Source organism: Mirounga leonina, unplaced genomic scaffold, assembly GCF_011800145.1.
Source record: "Mirounga leonina isolate KUSES-001 unplaced genomic scaffold, KU_Mleo_1.0 Mir_176, whole genome shotgun sequence".
In the NCBI taxonomy this organism is placed as follows: domain Eukaryota; kingdom Metazoa; phylum Chordata; class Mammalia; order Carnivora; family Phocidae; genus Mirounga; species Mirounga leonina.
In genome coordinates this window covers 53,745,819-53,768,597 of record NW_023270454.1, presented here as the reverse complement: position 1 = coordinate 53,768,597, position 22,779 = coordinate 53,745,819, and the positions used below count along the sequence as shown (strand labels likewise).

Here is a 22,779-nt window from a genome sequence, read left to right as displayed (position 1 = left end):
GGTAAATATCTATGAGTACAACTGCATAGTCATACAGTAAGTACATACTTAACTTTGTAGCAAACTACCAAACCATTACTATCATTATTGAATGATAAGATTTGTTTTTAATAATCTGAATACAAGTTCTTTGCCAGTTATACTATTTGCAAATCTTTTCTCATAGTCTTGTTTTCATTTTCGTAAAATGGTGACTTTTGAAGAGTACGGATTTTTAATACAATGTAGTCTATCAATTTTTTTTAATGATTTGTTCTTCTTGTGTCCTATGTAAGAAATTTTTGCTTACCACAGATTTTCTTCATGTTTCTTCTAGAAATTTTGTTGTTTTCTTTTTATATCTAGTAGGACTATGATTCATTTCAAGTTACTTTGTATATCGTGTGATGTAATAGTGTGGTAGGTAGCCTCTAAAATGGCCCCCAATTTCCCTACCTCCTGGTATTCAGAACCCCACACTCAAGTGGGAGAGAGGGGGCTATACTCAATGACTTGCTTCTAATTAATGGAAAAAGGTAAAAGTGATGGAATGTCACTTAAGATTAGGTTAAAAAAAGACCACAACTTTTGTCTTGCTTTCCCCTCTCTTCTTCCCTCCCTTTCTCTCTCAGCTCTCACTCTGAGGAAAGCAAGCTGCCACGCTGTGAGTACACATATAAAGAAGCTCATGAGGCAAGGAACGGACATCTGCCAACACCAGTTAACACCTGAGGCCTACCATAACTTTAGGGTGAACTTGGGAGTGAATCCTCCCCTGTGAAGCCTTGAGATGATTGCAGTTTCATGACAGATCCTGAGTCAGAGGCATTCTGGTTCAGATGTGCCTGGATTCCGGACCCACAGAAACTGTGAAATAATAAATGTTGTTCTAAACCACCAAATTTTGGGAGTAATTTGTTATATAGTAATCAATAACTAATATAAAGGCTTTTCATCAAATATGGAAAACTATGGGCCATTATTTCTTAAAATACTCCTAACTCCCACCCCCACCCTTCTTTATACTGCTTGATATTGTCTCTCTGGTCACTGAGGCTCTCTGCTTATTTTTTCTTTCCCCTCCTTTTTTTCTCATTATGCTTCATTTTTGGATAGTTTTTTTTTTTTTTTCTTTTCTGTCTTCAAGTTCTCTGGTCCGTTCTTCTGCAGTGTGTAATTTGTTGGTAATCACATCCAGTAAATTAAAAAATTTCCAATATTATAATTTACATGCCCAAATTTCCATTTGGTTCCTTTTTGTATACTCCATCTCTTTTCTCATCATCTTCATGTGTTCCTTTAAATCACTGAACATATTTATAATCACTAAAGTTCTTGTCTATTAATTGTGCCACCTCTGTCATTTCTGAATGTGTTTTTATGCACTGCTTTTTATTACTGGCTATGGGTACCATTTTTACTTATCTAGTAATAAAAGTGTTGGATTTGTTCTTGCAGGCAGTTAAATTACTTGAGAACATGCTAGATTATTTTGAGGCTTGGTTTTAAGTCTTGTCAAGGTGAATTTAGAATACCTTTTGTTCTGGGCTGGTTTAATTCTATTAATAAGGTGAAATGATTCTGTAATCTTTACTGCATGCACTCTGTATTCAACAAGGATTCTCCACTCTGGCTGGGCAGAACTCTAATATCTCCTAGCCCTATGTGAGCGCTTGATGTTTTTCAGCTTACAACTCCCTGGTCATTGTTTGCCTGGCTTCTTCGAGTTATATTCTATGTATGAGTGAGAAAAACATTCAAAAGGACTACGCAGATTTCTGAAGCTCTTTCTCTGTGTAGTTCTATCTTCTTTGGTTCTCTGCCTTGCAAATTTCAGTTACTCAGGCATGAGATCTGGCAGTGGCTGAGATTACCTTCTCTGGACCATGATCCTGAAAGGACCCTCAGGCAGAAATCCAAGGTGATTCTACATTTTACCTTGTTTCTTGTCTCAAACAATTGTTTCAAACATTTTGTCCAATTTTCGAGTTGTTTCTGGTGGGAAGTTAAGTCTGGCACCAGCTTCTCTATCATAGCAGGAAGTAGGGATTCCCAGGGCCATATCTGAAGAGTTGATATCTGGCAATTTTCTGAACCAAAATACTAATCTACACTATTAAAAGGCACAAAACACAACAAATGAAATGAAACCCATACTTAGATATATTACAGGGAAATTACAGAAAAACAAAACATTTTAATAGCCACAGGAAAAGAGATTACTTTCAAAGGGGTGACAAGTGAGATGGACAGATGATTTCTATACAGAAACAACAGCAGTTAGAGGTTAACAGATGGTTGTTTTTAATTTTCTGCAAGAAAATAGCTTCAATTTAGAGTTCTGTCAGCAAGCAAAATATTGTTCAAATATGGATATAAAGTAAATATATTTTACAAACAGAAATTGAGAATTCATCACCAGCATATCCTCACTAAAGCAACTTCCAAAAGATATAATTTAGATACAAGAAAAGTAGTCCCACCTGGAATGTTTGAGATATAAGAAGAAATGAAGAACAAAGAAGGTGGTAAATATATGGCTAATATAAATGAACTCTAATTATATAAAACAATTAATAGGGTGAAATAAAAACACTACAAAGCAGACTTTAGAATCTGGCAACAATAATATGTAAGTTGGGCAAAGGAAATAAATGGTGTTAATATGTCCCAAAGTTCTTGTATTATCTGGCAGGAGGATAAAGTCTTTGATTAACTTTAGACTTTCCTATGGTAAATATATATAGCATAACTTCTAGGGTAACAACCAAAAGGATACAGAGTTATTTAATTTCCAAAGCTTAGGGGAAGAAGTGGTATGATTAAAAAAAACACCAAGTCAATAAAAAAGATGAGAAAGGAAAGAAAAAGAAAGCAAATTTGACAAAAATAGAAAGTACTAAAATAAAATAAAGATAACAAATCTCAATATACTTTGGATTACACTGAATATAAATGAACTAAATGGTCTAAAACAGAACCATATACTGTTTCTAAGAGACAGATCTATGGAAAACAGAAGTAATTGACAAAAAGATAACTAAAATATCCCCATATGTTTAGAAATTTAAAAATGTACTTATAATACATGGATTGAAAGAAGAAATAATGAAAATTAGAAAACACTCTGAAGTAAGTAAGAGAAAAAATACTAGATATATCAAAACTTGTATGCTAAAGCTATGTCAGTATCTGGGGAAAATCTATAACATTTAAGAATCCATTCAATTAAGAGAAAAGAAAAGGTGAAAATTTGTGAGCTAAGCTTCTATTTCAAGAAGATAGAAAAGGAACAGCAACATGAAAGCAAAGAAAGTAGAAAGAGAGGTAATAAAGAGCAGAAATAAAATATATAACAAATATAAAATAAGAGAGATTAAAAAATCAAAGTTTAGTTATTTATAGAGTAATGAAATTGATAATCCTCTGGTGGGAATGATAAAGACAAAACAGACAAGGTACAAATAATACCAGCATCAGTAATGCAAAAAGGGTTATCATTACAGATACTTCAGACATCATATATTATGAACACATTGCATCCAAAATACTTGAAAATTTAGAAGACATGGATACATTTATAGAAAAATATAATTTACCAAAACTGTTTCAAAGAAGAAATAGAAAATTTGAAGAGTTCTATAACTGTTCAGTGGAATGAACAATCAAAGATATTACCATAGAAATCCCAAAACACCACCACCACCACCACTACTCCAGGCCAAGAGAATTTCATTGGAGAGATCTACCAAATATTCAAAGAATAAACATTTCTAAAATACAAAGTTCATGAGAAAACAGAAAAAGCACCAGTCTCCAATTTCTTGAGGCTGGCATAACTTTGATACTACAACTTAACAATGAAAGTTCAAGAATGAGGGGCGCCTAGTCTGGTTCAGTCTGTTAAGCGGCTGCCTTTGGCTCAGGTCATGATCCTGGGGTCTTGGGATTGAGCCCCACATCCGGCTCCCTGCTCAGGGGAGAGCCTGTTTCTCCCTCTCCATCTGCCTACCACTCTGCCTACTTGTGCTCTCTCTCTCTCTCTGTCAAATAAATAAAATCTTTAAAAAAAAAAAAAGAAAGTTCAAGAATGGAAAGTTTCAAGGTCAATCTCTCTAATGAACATAGATGAAAAAATAGTAAACAAAATACTAGCAAGCCAAATCCAGCAATACATAAGGAGAATGCATTCCAACTGTGTTGGTTTTATTATAGGAATGCAAACTTGGTACACTAGCAAAATTGATCTATAAAATTTATCCCACTAGCAGATTAAAAAGAAAAAATAAAATGATTACCTCAATAATACAGGAAAAGCTTTTAAATTCAATATTTACGATAAAAACTAAGTAAAATAAGAAGGAAACTTCCTGAATCTAACAGAAGTTATCCCCCAACATGGAAAACATCATACACAAAGATGAAGATTGAAAGCTTTCCTGCTGAGATTGAAAAAAAGGACAAGAGTCCTTGTCCTTTGATTCCGCACTATACTGGAGGTCTCATTGGTGTAATAGGTGAGAAAAGGAAATAAAATATATGATGACTGGAAATAAATAAAACTGGTATATTCAGAGATGATATAATTATATATAAACAAAATCCAACACATGCATTAATTTCTTAAATTATAGAAAACAAAATGTGCAGTTATGAACCAAAGTTGTAATAATACTGGCTTTTAGACTAATTGCTTTTTAAAAAAGTATTAGCCTCTTGGGGCGCCTGGGTGGCTCAGTTGGTTAAGCGACTGCCTTCGGCTCAGGTCATGATCCTGGAGTCCTGGGATCGAGTCCCGCATCGGACTCCCTGCTCGGCAGGGAGTCTGCTTCTTCCTCTGACCCTCCTCCCTCTCATGCTCTCTGTCTCTCATTCTCTCTCTCTCTCAAATAAATAAATAAAATCTTAAAAAAAAAAATAAATAAAAAAGTATTAGCCTCTTAAATCAGGCAAACAATAAAAAAGTAGAGTTATATTTTGTTTCCTGTATAATGTAGGAGACTAATGTATTTTGAAAAATTGTTTATGTTTCTGGACACAATGCATAAAGGCATAATTTTGTGATATCAACAATGAAAGGAGTGGGGATAGAGCTATAAAGGATCAGAATTTTTGTATGTTACTAAAGTTAAACTGGCATAAATCCAAATTAGAGTGTTATAACTTTAGAATGTTACATGTAATCCCCATGGTAATCACAAAGAAAACAGCTATAAAATATACACAAAAAGAAATGAGAAAGAAACTCAAAGGTTTCATTAAAGAAAATCAACTAAACATAAAAAAGACAGTAATGCAAAAAATGAGAGACAAAAAAGCTGCGAAGTATACAGAAAACAAAAAGTAAGTCCCTTCTTATCAGCCTTAAAATAGAAGGAGATTCTGGCACACACTCGAACTTGGATGAGCCTTGGGGACTTTGTGTTTGTGTGAAATAGGGCAGTCACCGGGGACAATTACCATGTGGTTCCACCTATATGAGGTACTTAGAGTAGTCAAGGTCATGGAGACAGAGGTGAAGTGGTGGTTTCCAGGTGCTGGGGAGGGGGAAGAGGGCACTAGGGTTGTTTAGTTTAACAGGTATGGAGTTTCCAATTTTTAAGATGAAAAGAAGTTCCAGAGAAGGATGGGTTGTGATGGTAACATGACAAAGTGAATATACTTAATACCACTGAAATGTATACTTAGAAATGGCTAAGATGGTAAATGTTATATGTATATTTTACCACAATTAAAAGAAAAAGTGGAATTATTTCAAAGGTCCATCAATTGGTGAGTGGATAAACAAAATGTGGTATATATCCATTCTACTGACTCCTCAATAAAAATATACTCAATACTGATCTATGATGCAATATGGATGAATCTCAAAAACATTATACTAAGAGAAGGAATCCAGATGCAAAAGAACACATAATGTGTGATTCCATGTATAGGAAATGTCCAGAACAGGCAAATCTACAGAGTCAGCAAGTAGATTATTGATTGCCAGAAATAGGACGTTGGTACTGCCTGCAAATAGGCATGGGGGATTTTGTGGTTTGATGGAAATGTGCTGAAACCTAACTGAAGTGATGCTTGCACAACTCTGTAAAATTACTATAAATCAGTGAATTATATGCTTAACAGAGTGAGTTATATGGTATGCAAATACCACAATAAAGCTGCCGAAAGGAAAAATCCAAAAGAATCTACAGCTTTTTGTACTGAGCAAGGTTAGTGGTTAAAAAAATCAGAATCAAAAAGCATTTCCATTTCTTTATACAAGCAAAGGTCAGAAAATAAAATCAGAGATATTTATAATATCATAAAAATATTGATTATTAAAAATACCAACTAAATCTAACAAAGATGTGTAAGACTTGTACAAAGAAATTAATAAACTTTATTGAGTAGTGTTTAAAAAGATGTAAACAAAATGGAGAGATTCATGTCCAAAAGATTGGAATCTTTAAAATTTTAAATTATGTTCACTTGCTTCAAATTTACTTATAGATTCAATGTAATCCCAATCAAAATTTCATCATGTTTCTTTATGGAACTTAAGAACACAATTTTATGAATATGAATTTATATGAATATGGAAATGTCCATGGGTAACAACAGGTATTTTTAAAAAACTGAATAACAGGAGTGGTTCTATCAGATATCAAGTCACTTTTCTAACCTTGTATTTGTTTTCAAAAGTGTCTTCTAAAGCTATAATGAACACAGCAGTATGGTACTGACACAGGATAGGCTGACAAACAAGTGAAACATAAGAAAGCTCAGAAACAGACACATACACATTTGGACACAAATTGTGACAAAGGGGATACTACAAAGTAGTGAGGAAATGACAATTTTGTCATTAAAGGTTGTAGGGATGAATGGCTACCACTTGGAAAAAATAGACTTCTACCTTACCCTGTAACACAAAATCAATTCTGGATTAAATAAAGACTTAAATGTAGAAGGTAAAACTATAAAGCTTTTGGCAGTTAAGCTGAAAGAAAATATCTTTAGAGGTCAGGACAGAAAGGGAGTTCTTCAAATAAGACATACAAAGCAGTCATCATAAAACCAAAGAGATAAACATGACTCCATTAAAATTAAGAACTTCAGTTTATCAAAATAGAGGAGCAAGAGAGGAGAGAAATGATAAGCCACAGAATGGGAGAAGATATTTGCAACACCTGAAAAAAAGGTAAACAACTCAACAGAGAAATGGTTAAAAGGCCTGAAGAAACACTTCACAAAATAAAAGTTCACAAGGCCAATAAACATTTAAAGATGCTCAACTTTGGCAGAAATATGAGTTGCAAGTTAAAACTACAATGAGAAACCAGTAGTCGTTAGACTAGCACAATTTAATACATCTGACTTCATTCACTGAGTGAAGATGAGGATTATCAGAAATTCTCAGATACTCTACTACTTGCAAGAATGTAAACAGCTACAATTATTTTGGGAAAGAGTGAGGCATTTTCTACAAAGGTTGAAAATATGCATGCCTATGACTCAAAAATTCTAGTTTTAGGAATATGCTAGAAAAAGGAATGTCTAAGTGTATCAGGATAATACAGAGTAATAAAAATGAGTCCCATTATCCAGTGTGCTGCTAATGGGCATTTGCATTTGCATTTGGGACAATTAGGAAAAATGCTGGTATGAGCATTCTTGCAGCAGCTATATGTACAATCTTAAAGCTATGGTTTATTTTTGCCTGGTTTCTTTCTTTCCTTTTTTTCCCTCCAAATGGGCCACAATGAAAGCTTTAGGAGAAAGAAATTAGTAATTCAGCAATGAAGTGGATAATGAAACTCTTGAACAGAGATCAAGTGAAAATCAACTCTGTGGAAATAGTATTCCATAACATGATTAAACAAGAACTCTCTTCTGTGGTATTTCTTTCTTAGATATCTGTATTCATTATTTTTTAGTGTCAAGATTTGTTGCATCTTAAAAAAAAGTAGATATATTTCATTATATAAACATTTGCTATTATAGAATTTATAAACTAGGAATCATTAAAGATGTCATTTACTATTAATTTTTGGTTACCAATATCTTTATGTTCCAGCAAATATATTCCTCCAAAATTGTTATTCACTGCTGAGCACTGGATCTCTTTTTTCTGCGGGGTATTCCCCACCTTCAACTCTCACGCCAGATCAATGTTTATTACTAAAATCTATTATGTTTGAAATATTTGAAAACTATGTTTTGAATAATCAAAGAAGCCTTTTGTTATCCTGAATTAGCTCATTGGGAAGAGTTTTACCTAAAGATGGATGACTTTCCAATCCAGTATCACCTTGTTAATATTATCAGTAGGTATTAAAGGAACTGAGTGACTATATCAAATAACCACAGCTACCCTTCACACCTGTCAGAATGGCTAAAATCAACAACACAAGAACAGCTGGTGTTGATGAGGATGTGGAGAATAAAGAACACTCATGCACTGCTGGTGGGAAAGTAGACTAATGTAGTCGCCCTGGAAAACAGTATGGAGATTCCTCAAGAAGTAAAAAGTAGAACTACCCTACAATCTATCAATTGTACTACTGGGTTTTTCCCCAAAGAATACAAAACCACTAATTCAAAGGGATACATGCACCCCGATGTTTATAGTAGCATTATTTACAATAGCCAAGATATGGAAGCAGCTCAAGTGTCCATCAGTTGATGAATGGATAAAGAAGATGTGGTATGTATGTGTACATATACATATACAATGGAATATTAGCCATAAAAAAGAATGAAATCTTGACATTTGCAATGACATGGATGGAGCTAGAGAGAATTATGCTAAGTGAAATAAGTTAGTCACAGAAAAACAAATACCATATGATTTCACTCATATGTGGAATTTAAGAAACAAACAAATGAGCAAAGGGAAAAAAGAGAGACAAACCAAGAAACGGACCCCTAATTATAGAGAATAAACTAATAGCTATCAGAGGGGAGGGGAGTGGGGCATTGGGTTAAATAGGTGATGGGGATTAAGGAGTGCACTTGTCATGATGAGCACCGGATGCTGTATGGAATTGCTAAATCACTATATTGTACACCTGAAACTAATATAATGCTGTATGTTAACGAACAGGAATTAGAATAAAAACTTAAAAAAATAAAATGCTAATTGACAGCTGCAAAAAAACCCCCACACCACAGCTACCAAAGTTTCATGTTTTCAGATTCATTCTGCACATTTTCACTAAAAAAATATTTCACTCAATTTCTTTTTATGATTATAGCCCATCTGGTTTAATGTCACCAGTGTGTTCTCCATCTTCCTCTAAGGTGATTCAAGTCTACTCTTTTTTTTCATCTTTTTGTTTTGTTTTGTTTTTTGTTTCTTTTATTATGTTAATCACCATACATGACATCATTAGTTTTTGATGTAGTGTTCCATGATTCATTGTTTGCATATAGCACCCAGTGCTCCATGCAGTACGTGCCCTCTTTAATACCCATCACCAGGCTAACCCATCCCCCCACCCCCCTCCCCTCTAGAACTCTCAGTTTGTTTCTCAGAGTCCTTAGTCTCTCATGGTTCGTCTCCTCCTCTGATTTTTCCCCCTTCATTTTTCCCTTCCTGCTTTTTTTCTTTCTTTCTTTCTTTCTTTTTTTTTTTTAAGATTTTATTTATTTATTTGAGACAGAGAGAATGAGAGACAGAGAGCATGAGAGGGAGGAGGGTCAGAGGGAGAAGCAGACTCCCCGCCAAGCAGGGAGCCCGATGCGGAACTCGATTCCGGGACTCCAGGATCATGACCTGAGCCGAAGGCAGTCGCTTAACCAACTGAGCCACCCAGGCGCCCCACCTGCTTTTTTTCTTTTCATCTTTACTCTGTTTTAATCTTTTGTGTATACTACATGTGGGGACATCTCTATTTTGTGCTCTGCCTCAGCTTATGTTTTGGAGGAAAAATAATTTGTGAGAATCACTGATTTGTCTATAATCAAAAATAACTATACAAATTTTCCTTCCCAGAGCACTTACTTTACAGGTTATTTTAAAAGCATGATTCAGAGCATTTAAGATGATTTCATATATAAGAATTCGATTTATAGGACATTTGTTGCATAAATTAAGGTGTTTATTGGTCAAAAATATTTAATCCTATATACTAAAATATGAATGTACAGAATCTAAGATCTATAAAACTTAAAGTCTAAGATATCTATAATTTTTGAAGATGTTCTTTGATCTTCCTGAACTAACAAAATATCCTACCAAACAATATGGATGATGTTACAACTCACAGACGCTATGTAATAATGGGACAACTCCAGGGACTCAGGTAAAAGTTCCTCTATAATAAAATGAGTATATAACTTGGGTGAATTATTTTTCAAAAAATCACGTACTATTCCTAAAGTCACAAGTTGTAAAAGGCCTTAACAAGCTTTCTAGCCCAGATGAAAGCAATCGATAGGGTTGTGTTAAAAACTATTTTGACAGACTCTAGGCAATTACATTCTACATTCTATGTGTGTCCTTTTGGCAAAGTACTTTGTTGATACTTCAGAGAATACAAACCAAAATAAAACACATTCACTATCAATAACCTACTGGGAGTACTTGGCTGGTGTGTGCAAGTTACATATACAATATAGCAAAGCCTAAGACATCCAAGAAAAATATTTTAGAGGTTTAGAGTAGGATAAAGATTACAATAGTCAGACATATTTCTCAGTAAAACATACGAATAGGCACAATAAATGAAATGTTTGTGTGGATGTGTATATATGTGTATATGGGTATGTGTGCACACATAGATATACCTATACCATAAATAGCCTCCTGTCAGTTCAAGTCAGGTTTTGCCACCAAAGTGTAGGCAGCTAACTTAGGAAAATTCTATTGTCAGAGTTTTTTCAAATCTAAAATTGCAGATAATGGATTATGGATCTTTATAAATTTTTTAAAGTCTAGAGTTTCCTCCTGTGTAAAATGGAGAGTGTGATGGTTAATTTTATGTGTCAACTTGTCTGGGCCATGGTACCCAGATGTTTAATCAAGCATTACTCTGGATGTTTCTGTGAGAATGTTTTAGGTGAGATTTACATATAAATCACTGGACTCTGAGTAAAGCAAAATGCCTTCCATAATGTGGGTGGACCTCATATAATTAGTTGATGGCCTAACAGAACAAAAAGCTTAATTCTCCCAAGCAAGAGGTAATTCTGCAAGAGACGGCCTTTAAACTTGAACAGTAACAATGGCTCTTCAGGTCTCCAGCCTGAATGTCTTTGGACTCAAACTGCAACTCCTTCCTGGGTCTCTAGCTTGTCAGTTTTCTCCCTCAGAAAAACTTTAAACTTGCTAAACTCCACAAGCACATGAGCCAATTCCTTAAAGTAAACCTTTTTACACTTACACACATACACACACATCCTGTTAGTTCTGTTTCTCTGGAGAATCCTAATACAGAGAATATTATAGCATTTACTTCATAAAGTTTTTGTGATCATTACACGAGTTTGTTAAGTGGCAAATAGTATATATTCAACAAGTTATAGCTATCATAAATATAATCTTTAGACTGATGTTCATTTAAGTCTACTTTATATTATATGGTTTCCTATTTCCTTATGTAAACATTGTGAACTGCTCAACATCACTAATTAAGTTATGACAAATACATGGTGGCAGCTTTGGACTATATCAACTTAGCTAAGCTAGTACTACATTTCCCAGCATTCCCTTCCCTGCCTGGTCCTGGGTTGGTGTTGACCATAAAAGAAATTTGTGCAGCAGGCTCGGAAGGCTGGCAGGGCAGTTGGCATTGCAGCAACTCATACACACTGTTGCTGATATGTTAGGTCACTATATTGGTGTGGAGCACTACTCGGATCCACAGCAATTCTATCTTTTGCCTCTTGGCAGATATCCTCTTTCAGCCTCTTGAGTCATGTGCAGATGCATGGTAAATGGCACCAGCTTTTCCTGTAGGTCATCTATGACAGTGGTTGAAGATGATGAGAGATAAATGAAAACAGGGTTCTAGTTTGTCCTTAGAGTTGCTTTCATTCATATCCAGCTTTTCTTCATGACTTCTAGCTTAGCTGGCCCATAGTGACTTCAGGCTTAACACCAGATGCAGAAACAACTGCATTGCATTGACTTCTCTACCAGCTCCCACAACGGTGTCAGACCTAATTGCCAAAATAAATCCCATATTCTATATCACTCAGAGTAGCTCTGTTTTCCTGAATAAACCCGAATACATACAGGAATTGGTTTCAAGTCCAGAAGTAGTCTCAGAGGAATATAACCTCACGAATGAGTACTCTAACTGGTTCTGGATTATCTGGAATTGGTTCTCTGCTTTCATTAGCTTTAAAGGCCACTGGTAAAGGGTACCTTGGTAATCCATGCTGTGCAATGGCAAAATAGTTACTTAAATTATCACCTATATAATCAAGTGCCTATAAAGGATAAGTTTTTGAGTGACCAAGTAGTTAAGGACATAAAACACTAGTGAATGAGGAGCATAATGGGACTTCTAGGTACACTGGAGAACTTTGAGGATCACAATAAAGAACTCAGAGTTTTAAATTCTGAGCTCAAAGTCCAGGTTAGGGACCTGAAAGCTGTTATGACTACCTTAAAAGAAACCCCATTTCCCCTGGTTACAAAGCTGAGATTTCTGATCATCAAATGCAAAGTCTAATCCTTATGTGGTTAAATTATAACAAAAACTGAATTCCCAACGTTGCAAGGTCTCTCCTTCCCTGAAAATTGAGATAGGAACATGTGTCCAGACAGACTCCAATGAAGCTGGGGCCTTGAATCCCTAAATTCTAGCATGCCTCTCTTGCCAATAGAAGCAGTCCTTCCACACTGTTTGGAAAGGTAGGTATCCTCTGCCTTAGGAGTTTGAACAGTCTCCCCTCAGGGAGTTGTTTTACAAGGAACAGGTGATTCCCTTCAGGATTTACCTCTCATTCATTCATTCATTCATTCACTACTTCTGTATCTATAGCCAGAGTCAAGTCTGATAGGCTCTAGGGACTAACCTACAAAACAAGACCTGTGAGGAGGCAGAATACCCTAAAATCATTACACAATTCTGCCAACTGTATGTAGACAGAACCTGGGGAGTACATGCGGGAATGGATCCTAAGGGTGCTGTATTACAGCAGAAGAAATAACATTAGAATTAGACCAAATTTTTCAATGTGGGCTCACAAAGCAGATATTCTGGATTCAGTGTGTTAGCTCAAGTATCTTGATTTGTTTGGTTAGTTGAACAAAATCTGGGTTCAAGGGTGACCTATACTGAATGATACTGAAATATAAGAAAATCCTTGTTATGGTATAAAGCAAGGTTTGTCAACTTGGCATTTCTGACATCTTTGGCTGGAAAACCCTTTGTTTTGAGCATTATACGATGTTTAGCAGCACCCCTGGCCTCTGTACACTAGATCCAGAATCATCCTTACGTCTTTGGATATTTTTAAGACAAATGTTCCAGGGAGGGGAGAAGGATGAAGTAATCCCCATCTGAGAATCAGTAGTGTAGAGGAAGTTACTAAAGGCTGGGGGAGATTGGAAGACAACAGTGAGGTTTTTTTTTTAAATGTAAAAGCAGCTCTTCCATCCTTCAACTCTGACCCTCAGGAGGGTCCAGAGGACATTTTCTCCATGAAGACTGTGTGAAATACAGTCATGAGAGTTGCTCCAGTACCCCTGCAGTGCTCTGTATATTATTCACTGTGGAACAGAAATGACAACTGCTATCATGGATCTGGGCTTCCTGAATTCAATGTTGATGATAGGATTCTCAATGGCAAGGGTGATGTAGCAGCCTTAAATCTCCAAAGAAAATGTGGTCATCATTACTAGAACGGGCAGCAAAGTTGAAGTTAGTTATCTGGAGAGTCTGATCTGCAGAGATCTTTGGGATTTGCTACAAGTTTGATCACTGTGACCCTAGAACTGAAATAGATGGGTGGTCTACTATTTGATTTGGAGAAGTAGAATCAAACCTGACTTGAATCACTACAAGAAAGTGTCACAGCCATATAACCATTTCTCAAACTTGAGTCAGTTCACAGACTCAAAGCCTCTTGAATAAAGAAAGGGGCTGCAGGTTCCCATATATACTTCCTCCTGGCCTTCCCCTAAGGGATCTGTGAGGAGTTAGCAGGGTGACCATGCAGTGGGGAAGGAGGAATCCAGACATTTTCAGATTACTGGACACTGTTGCTGAAAAAATTCCTAGAGACCCCAAATAGCACTGTGGTCCACCAACCAGGAGAGGTTTATGCAGATCAGGTCATCAGTGAAGTCTTGGCCTAAGTCTCACAACTAGTGTGTCTATAATCCTATTCTGTGTTTATTTCCCTGGTTCTGGGATGCATAATCAGAACAGACACATTGAGCAACTAACTGGCAAAATCCCTACGCTGGTTCCCCAATCAGTGAAGTAAGGGCTATTATGGTAGGAAAGGCCAAGAAGCATTTCATGAAGTATAGTGAGTAAAGGAAAGGTACAATAAAAGCCTGATTTTTCCCTTTATCTTTTTTCAAAAAGAGCTGGTTCCATAGGATCTTCCAAAGGTGACCAAAGGCTTTTTGTCTTTATTTAATATCATTCTGAAGTCATGGGTTTTTAATATATTTGACATGTTTCAATTTACTGCAGATACTCTTTGATGTTCAAATTGTTCCCACATCAGCCAGAGGGGGCCTACTTAAGTTGGCTCCTGGGTCCTTCTGACATGACCCAAATAATCTTGATACCTTCCTCCCCTTTTGCTACCTCAAAGTGTTTCTTTTCTTTTCTCTCTCTTTTTTTTAATGTTAGTCACCATACATTAGTTTTTGATGTAGTGTTCTATGATTCATTGTTTGCGTGTAATACCCAGTGCTCCATGCAATTCATGCCCTCCTTAATATCCATCACCAGGCTAACCCATCCCCCCAACCCCTCCCCTCTAAAACCCTCAGTTTGTTTCCCGGAGTCCACAGTCTCTCATGGTTCGTCTCCCCCTCTGATTTCCACCCCTTCATTTTTCCCTTCCTTCTCCTAGTGTCCTCCATGCTATTCCTTATGTTCCACAAATAGGTGAAACCATATGATAATTGACTTTCTCTGCTTGACTTATTTCACTTAGCATAATCTCCTCCAGTGCCATCCATGTTGATGCAAAAATTGGGTATTCATCCTTTCTGATGGCTGAGTAATATTCCATTGTATATATGGACCACATCTTCTTTATCCATTTGTCTGTTGAAGGGCATCTCGGCTCTTTCCACAGTTTCTAGACTCATATTATACTTTTTTATCCTAGATCTGTAATCAATCATTTCTCTAGAGTCCTGGTTTCTTTCAGGATACCTCATTGCAACTGAATACTGGTCACTGCCTCTTAGGTCCCTTAAGTGGACAGAGCCAGGAAATACATGTTTTTAAGAGTAAAACACATCTTGAGTTCCCATGATAATATTCCCAATTTCAATGTAGAAATACAAGTTTTATTTAATTTGAGTTTCTTCCCTCTTATTATAAAAATCTTGGTTCTTAAAGGCATTTCTATAATTACTCAATGCCTTTATCTTGTAATTATAAGTTTCAGAATAATAACACCAATATTATTTCTAATGATATAACTACTAAAAGCAATTTATGGTTTTTTACATTTTCTTTTATCCTTAGGATTTATCTCACTAGGGATATAGTCTTTTTTTTTTTTTTTTTTTGGGATATACAGTCTAATTACTGTGTTTAATGTCACTTGAAATAATTTATTTGTGTAGTTAAGCCATCAGCTTCCTACACAATTAAGTCCATTTGTTTAATTTTACTTTCGATTTTTAGTTTTTTACAAAATTTTGATTTAATTTAAAAGATAATTATATGAACATTTATATAGTTTCAAACTCAAGCCTATATATCTATAAGACAAGGTTCATTCAAAGAAGTCTAGCCTTCATCCTTTACTCCTTTCTCCCTCCTCATAGAGAACCATTTTAATTATTGTTTTGGTCACCTCTCTATTTTTAAGAAGAGAATGTGCACATATGTATATGAACGTAGTGTATGTATAGCATGCTTGTATATATATGTGTACACACACACACACACGAACACTTTCCCCTCTTAAAGGGCAGAAATACTATACGTACTGTATAAAATTTGTTTTTTCACTTAATATATTTTGGATACTGCTCCATGTGCTAGGATTTTGTCTGGGATTACACTGAATCTACAGATGGCTGGGTGGGGGGGGAGTTGTTAACAAATTCATAACATTGAGCATTCTGATCATTTAACTTGACTTCTATTTACTTAGGCCTTCTTTAATCTTCCTGCTATCATAGTTCTCATGTAGAAATCTCACACATTGTTATATTCCTGAGCATCTGATGTTTTTTGATGCACTGTAAATTTTACTAAAGTTTTGTTTTGAAGTATTTGTTGCAGATATGTAGAAATACAATTGATTTTTGTATATTTGCCTATTATCTATTAATTATTTTGGACTTACTACATATACAGTCATGTTGTCTGTGAAGAATGACTGTTTTCTTTCTTCCTTTCTAGTTTGTATACCTTCTATTTCATTTTCTTGCCACAGTGCACTGATGAGGACTTCTGATACAAATATTAATACAAGTGGTAATAATGAACTTCTTTGTTATCTTCCCAATCTTCAAAGGAAAATTACTAACATTTTTTTTGCCATTAAAAATAATGTTTCTTTAGAATAGATACCTTGACAAAATTAAAGAAATTCTATTCCTCGTTTGCTAAGAGTTATTTTGAAATATAAGTGGATATCTAATTTTATCAAATGCCTTTTCTGTATCTGTTGAGGAGACCTTATGATTTTTCTCTTTTAAAAATTTAATGTGATAAATTATATTAACTTATTTTCTAATGTTTTAATAATTTTGCATTCCTGGGATAAGGTCAAATTGGTAATAATTATTTTTGTTAGTTCTTCAATGCTCTTAGTAGATGCTTTTTATAATTCATCTAATTTTTTTAGTTGTGGTAGAGGTTCCAATTACCTAGCTCACCATTAAACTGGAAGCAGAAATTCTCTTCTCTTAAATTCATTCTAAATACATTTTTATTCCAGCATTCTACCAAAACTGCTCTTATCATGGTTAACAAAGACCATCAGAGGGTGCCAAACTAAAAGGTCCATTCTCTGTCTTCACTTTACTCAACCACTCAGTAGCATTTTATAAAACAATGGTTAAGAGCATACTGTCTTTACTGGTCATTTTGTTAGCTATGTGATTTTGAACAAGTTCCTTAACCTCCCTCAGCTTCAGTTTCTTTATCTGTAAAATGTAAATGATAGTGTTATCCACTTTGTAGGGTTGCTGTCAAGATTAATTATGTGCATGTAAGTTGTTTAGAACAACAAACATGTGCTAGTAAGTAAATATCACCTATTATTATTGCTTATACTCCTTCTGAAAAATAATTTTTTTTTTTAACCATTCTATCATGATTCTTACTTCTCTGGATATTCTTTCTCAGTCTCTTGCAGTGTGGAATTTTCATCTCTCCAGACTTTAACTTTTGGAACTCAGTCCTTAGTTTAATTTATCTAGACTTCCTTTCTACATGTTCTCATCCCATGACTTAAAAAATCACGTGTATGTTAATGACTCCCACATTTATAGCTCCTGCTGCAATCTCTTCCCTGAACTCCAAACTTACAGACTCAGCTGCCTAGCTGATATCCTGATTTAAATGTTTTCTAGGCAGCTCATATTTAACATGGCTCAAACTTTTTTTTAATGATCTCCAACCCTTTAAAATCTAATCCAAGTTACATTTTATCTATCTATTATACAGTACTCGCCTACCTTCTCCCTTCTACCCTTGCCCCTCTACAGTCTATTCTTCAAACTGCAATCAAACTGATTTGTTGAACATTTAAGCCTGATCATATCACTTTGCTCAAAGCCTTCCACAGCATCCCATTGCATTCAGCCTAAAAGCTCAAGTACTTTCTGGGCAGGGGTCAGCAAACCTTTTCTCCAAGGGCCACAGAGCAAATACTTTAGGCTTTGCAAATCAATCAGATCCTGCTGCCCAACCATAAAACATTATTATGCTATGCCTATATGCAAAGAGTATTAAGATTCTAAACTATGTCCAACAAAAATCATTATATTTTGTGGAATATGCATAAAATTTACAAAAATACATAGTATGAGTTTCGGTTTATAATGCTTAATATTTTTCACAGCAGTTCAATAATATTTGCTTAATAAAAATACAAGATTTTTACAAGATTACGGCAAGGACCATTAAATGTTAAATAATTTATTCTGTAAAATGTATCAAACAATTAATAGTGGACTTACTTTAGATTACTGATTCTAATTTCTGCACTTTCAGTAAGTTTCTTTCTTTCTTCCTTCCACCTATTGGCCGCCTTCTGTTGAGTCACTAAGAGATGCCTCAGTTCAACAGTGGAATTTCGATTACTATCTTCCAGCTCTCTCAGTTGAACTTCAAATCCATGTTCCCTTATTGAAAATTCATGTTCCATTGTACTGATCTAAGGAATAAAATGAACACAGTATCCTTCTTTTTCTTTTCTGTTATTATAGGAGATATACTGATCAATGATAATACACAAAAGAAATCATTCATTGTGTTGTTTGAGGCACAGAAATGTTTGGATGAGTAATCTATATAAAAATTAAGTTTATGTCTTCATCACAAATGAAGACTTATCCTATATTAATTATATATTTATATGTAATTATATATATAAATTTATAGTACAATATAAATTTAGTGAAACAAAAATTATGATGGACTACAATTTTTTCGCAACACTTTCTTCAACACCTTAACTGCCAATAGGAAAAAAGTAAACTATCTAATATAAACCGTTCTTATTATACTTTAACTTCTGTTGCCAGAATCCATGGAAAATATTCATGCTGTCAGTAACTGAGAGTTTTTTACTCAAGCCATTAAAAAAATTACAGAGCTTCTACAACCTCCCCAAGTGCACCACCCTCTTGGCACCTTGATGTGTTCAACAACTCAAAATCTCAAGTCACTTTATACTAAATTTCAAATTGTCTTTCAAAGGGTTTTGTAAAGAAAATCATATACAAGAAGTCCTTTACCACTTCAGTTATGATATAAATACTTTTTTTTTTCAGGAAAAAAAGACTAATGATTTTCAGAGTCTCATATGGAAATATCTTCCATTATCTCTAGGTAATTTATGTCATTATAGTAAAAATACCCTAATGCAGAATAAACATATAAGTAAATGCTCTTTGGATACTCTAGAAGTTTTCTTGACTGGGGATCAGGGAGAAAATGAAGCCCTAATGCTCTCTGGCATTCAATGTATGTAATGAATTGCCTTCTCTTGCATGCATCTAGAATGAAACTACCTATTACCATCCTGGAGGCAATTGAGAAAATAGTCACGAAGAAGTTCTTTGGTGTACTCTAGGGCCATCTTTATCTTACTAAAGAAATATTATAAAGAACATCTTGTGGTATTTTAAAGTAATGTGCTTTAAAAATCATTACAGCTGGTATAGTTTCTAATAATTCATTAAATATGGCTACTTTCAAAATCAAAAAAGGATGAATCAGGGACTCAACTTTCTCAACACCAAGGAAAACCCAACAAGAGCAAAATCCATGGTTTGTGGGGTAAACTGCAAACACACTGTTCTTACTACTTCTGCTTAAATGCAACGTGTTTCCTAAATTGCTTAAATTTTCTTTCTCAAATAGTACACAAGTAGAAATTTAGGACTTTCTAAATACTGGCCCTAAATACTGGGAAAACCACCGTGGATTTATTAATTCTGTACTGTACTAAAGCCTCCTGAGGCTCCCTGACTCCTGCTACTTTACTAATTTTTTTATTATTGGATTCTATAAATTTAGATTTGAATATATTCCTTCTCCTTCTCTGCCTCAATCTCAACTTTGGAGAAGCCATGGTTATGTTAGGCGGAACTGTGTGTTTCTGTCTTTGTCTTTCTCACATATATATTAAAAACTGATATATGCATCTATATAGTTTTAGAAGTCAGCCTGCCTAGTTAGCTCCCCATTTCCTCTTGGAAAACCTATTTGTAATTTGACAAGCCTTGTTCCGAGGTCCTTCATGATAACCTGGTCTCTGCCTACTTCTATAAGCTTGTGTTATGCCACTATTACCTACTCTTTCTTTGTTTCTGTCACAATGCCGTCTCATTCTTGGCTCATTTTCACATGTTGTTCCCTGTGCCTGGAATAATCTTACCCCTCTTGCTTGCCTTAGTTATTTGTATTCAACTTTTCTTTTTTTTAAAGATTTTATTTATTTATTTGACAGAGAGAGACAGTGAGAGAGGGAACACAAGCAGGGGGAGTGGGAGAGGGAGAAGCAGGCCTCCCGCTGAGCAGGGAACCCGACGCGGGGCTCCCAGGACCCCGGGACCACGACCCGAGCTGAAGGCAGCCACCTAACCGACTGAGCCACCCAGGCACCCCCACCAACTTTTAAAACTTAGCTCAATTATTGCTTCTATCTAGACAAAATCAGGTCCCTCTGTTATAAGCTCCTACAGGGCCCTAAGTTTTTCCTAAAGTGCATTTATTAGTTTGTAAACGTATGTTAAAAGTTTGCCCATCTCCATGCAAAAATTATGTTTTTAAGGAGGGGGCTGGGTCAGAGGGATCATGTCTTCATTGTATCTTCAGCACCCAAAACATAGTAAAGTCATCAAAACACTGTGTAGACAGAGTGAATGATCGCTTTTTGGTATCAAAATTTAGTCTTTAAACACTCCCCACATCCTTTAGCTGATAAAATCCCAGTTGTTAAACTGGACAGGCCGGCAGTGATGTTGGAAGACTCTGGGCTACAACCAGGTCTCCTATAACAAAAATGCAACTGATGATTAAATTCGGTATATTGGTAGGAAGAAAGGATTTATGATCTCCCTCCCGTTTTCCTTTGTGTTCTTCCTCTGCAGAGAACCACTCACACAAATAGATTGGAATACTAAAACTATCCATTTCCTAATTTTATGTACTTATGAGGAGAATTTAGACACAAAGAAATGGAGAGCCCTGGCAGAAAGAACAGAGAAGTTAGAAAAGGGGAAAGCTAGGGCTGAAAGGAATGCAGTAGCCTTAAGATCAAATGAAAGTTTCATATAATAAGTTGTAAGGTTCTCAGCCAACTGACCTCTCAATATCCAACTGTCTTGATCTTTTTGGCTCCTTTCAGTTTGTCTATGGAAGATCACACTCTTTTTCAAGGGGAAGAAAAGCAGCGAAGTGTAGCACTAGTTTCCTATGTTGGCAAAGAAGGAATCAGCTACAAAGCAGCAGTTATCTGACAGTGATTCTCCTTTATAAAACAGAATTTACAGCTATCTAGTTAGTTAAGAGGTTCTGCCCTTTATTTACCAATAATTCTTAAGCTAGATGCAGACTTGGCAAAAAGGGAGCAGTTTTGGTGGGACATGTGGGATAGATAAGCTTTTGGTCATTCTTTTGTTCTCTAAAATATCAATTACTATCCTGAACTGTTAAAGATAGATAGAATGTAGTACCAGGTAAGGGAAAGTCATTGATTTGTCTCTTCCCCATTATAAAAACCAAAACCCCAAAACAGATGTATATTGTAAAATAATGGAAAATTAAAAAATTAAAAACAAATGTAAGGTCTCTGTAATCTACAACTCAGAGAAAACCACCTCTACTTCTACATAATTTTTATTTATGAATTTTAGAATTTAGATTAGTGTATATGGAATTGCAATATATATATAAATATATATTCAGAAGTTTTTATTATTTTTAAACCTAGAACACAGCAATATAAAAGCATTACAAATTATTTGGAAACAATTTTTAATGATGACTCAAAGTATTTCATTGTTCCTTTATTTCTAGAGAGGTTGTCTCTAATTTGTTATTATGAATAATGCTGCAATGAATTTTTTAAATTATGAAATATCCTAATTATTTTCTTATGAACAAATTTTAGACTCTGTACCATTTTAAACTCTCAGCTGCACATTTATTCACACTGGTAACCATGCAGTTAATCAACAGTGAGTTTAAACTTTAAAAATTGTTCATTAGCAATTTGTTTCCTTAGTTTGTGAGTTCTGTTCATGTCTCATACATGTTTTTCTTATAGGTTACAAATATTCTTCTTTAATATTTTTCAAAGCTCCTTATATGGTTTTTGTCTTTTGATATATTTACTAAAATTATTTCCCCCAGTTATTTTTCTAAACACTTAAAAAATGGTTCTAAATATTTAAAAACTTTATATATTTAAATCTATTAATATATTCATTTGCAATTTCTTCTTTTTTTTTTTTGGTTTTGTTTTGTTAGGAAAGTTCTTTTTCATCTATCAGTTATACATTTGCCTACATTTCCTACTAATGTTTTATAGTTTCACTAGTAGCTTTTAGTTCTTAAACCATATGAAATTTATAATATGAAATTTAAAATATAAGAGAAAGATATAACATTTTTTCACCAAAGTACACGGACTTATTTTATTATGGAAATGTTTTAGTATGAGAACTTTCAAGCATACACAAAACAGAATATTACAACGAATCCGTATATGCCTATCACCCAGCTTCCACAAGCATCAAACTCAAAACTGTTCTTGTTTTATCTACAATCCTACTGACCTTCCTTTGCCAAGATTTATCTTTTGCTTACAATGTACTACATAAGTCTTAGGGGTACAACTCAAGTTTTACAAATATCCTGACATATCAGAGTCACCACCCTGATTTAGATGCCCCCCCCGAGGCTCCCTCATATG

General features: G+C 34.9%; 1 protein-coding gene across 4 annotated transcripts in view; it reads right to left on the bottom strand.

Annotated features, from left to right (window-relative positions):
* The window catches only part of SCLT1 (sodium channel and clathrin linker 1), a 204,348-nt gene that overhangs the window by 43,182 nt on the left and 138,387 nt on the right, over positions 1–22,779 (bottom strand). For all 4 annotated transcript variants that reach the window (XM_035023077.1, XM_035023076.1, XM_035023079.1 and 1 more), the window contains one exon: positions 18,314–18,510. In XM_035023077.1, coding sequence (XP_034878968.1) covers positions 18,314–18,510 — 197 coding nt within the window. The remainder of the gene's footprint in view (positions 1–18,313; positions 18,511–22,779) is intronic.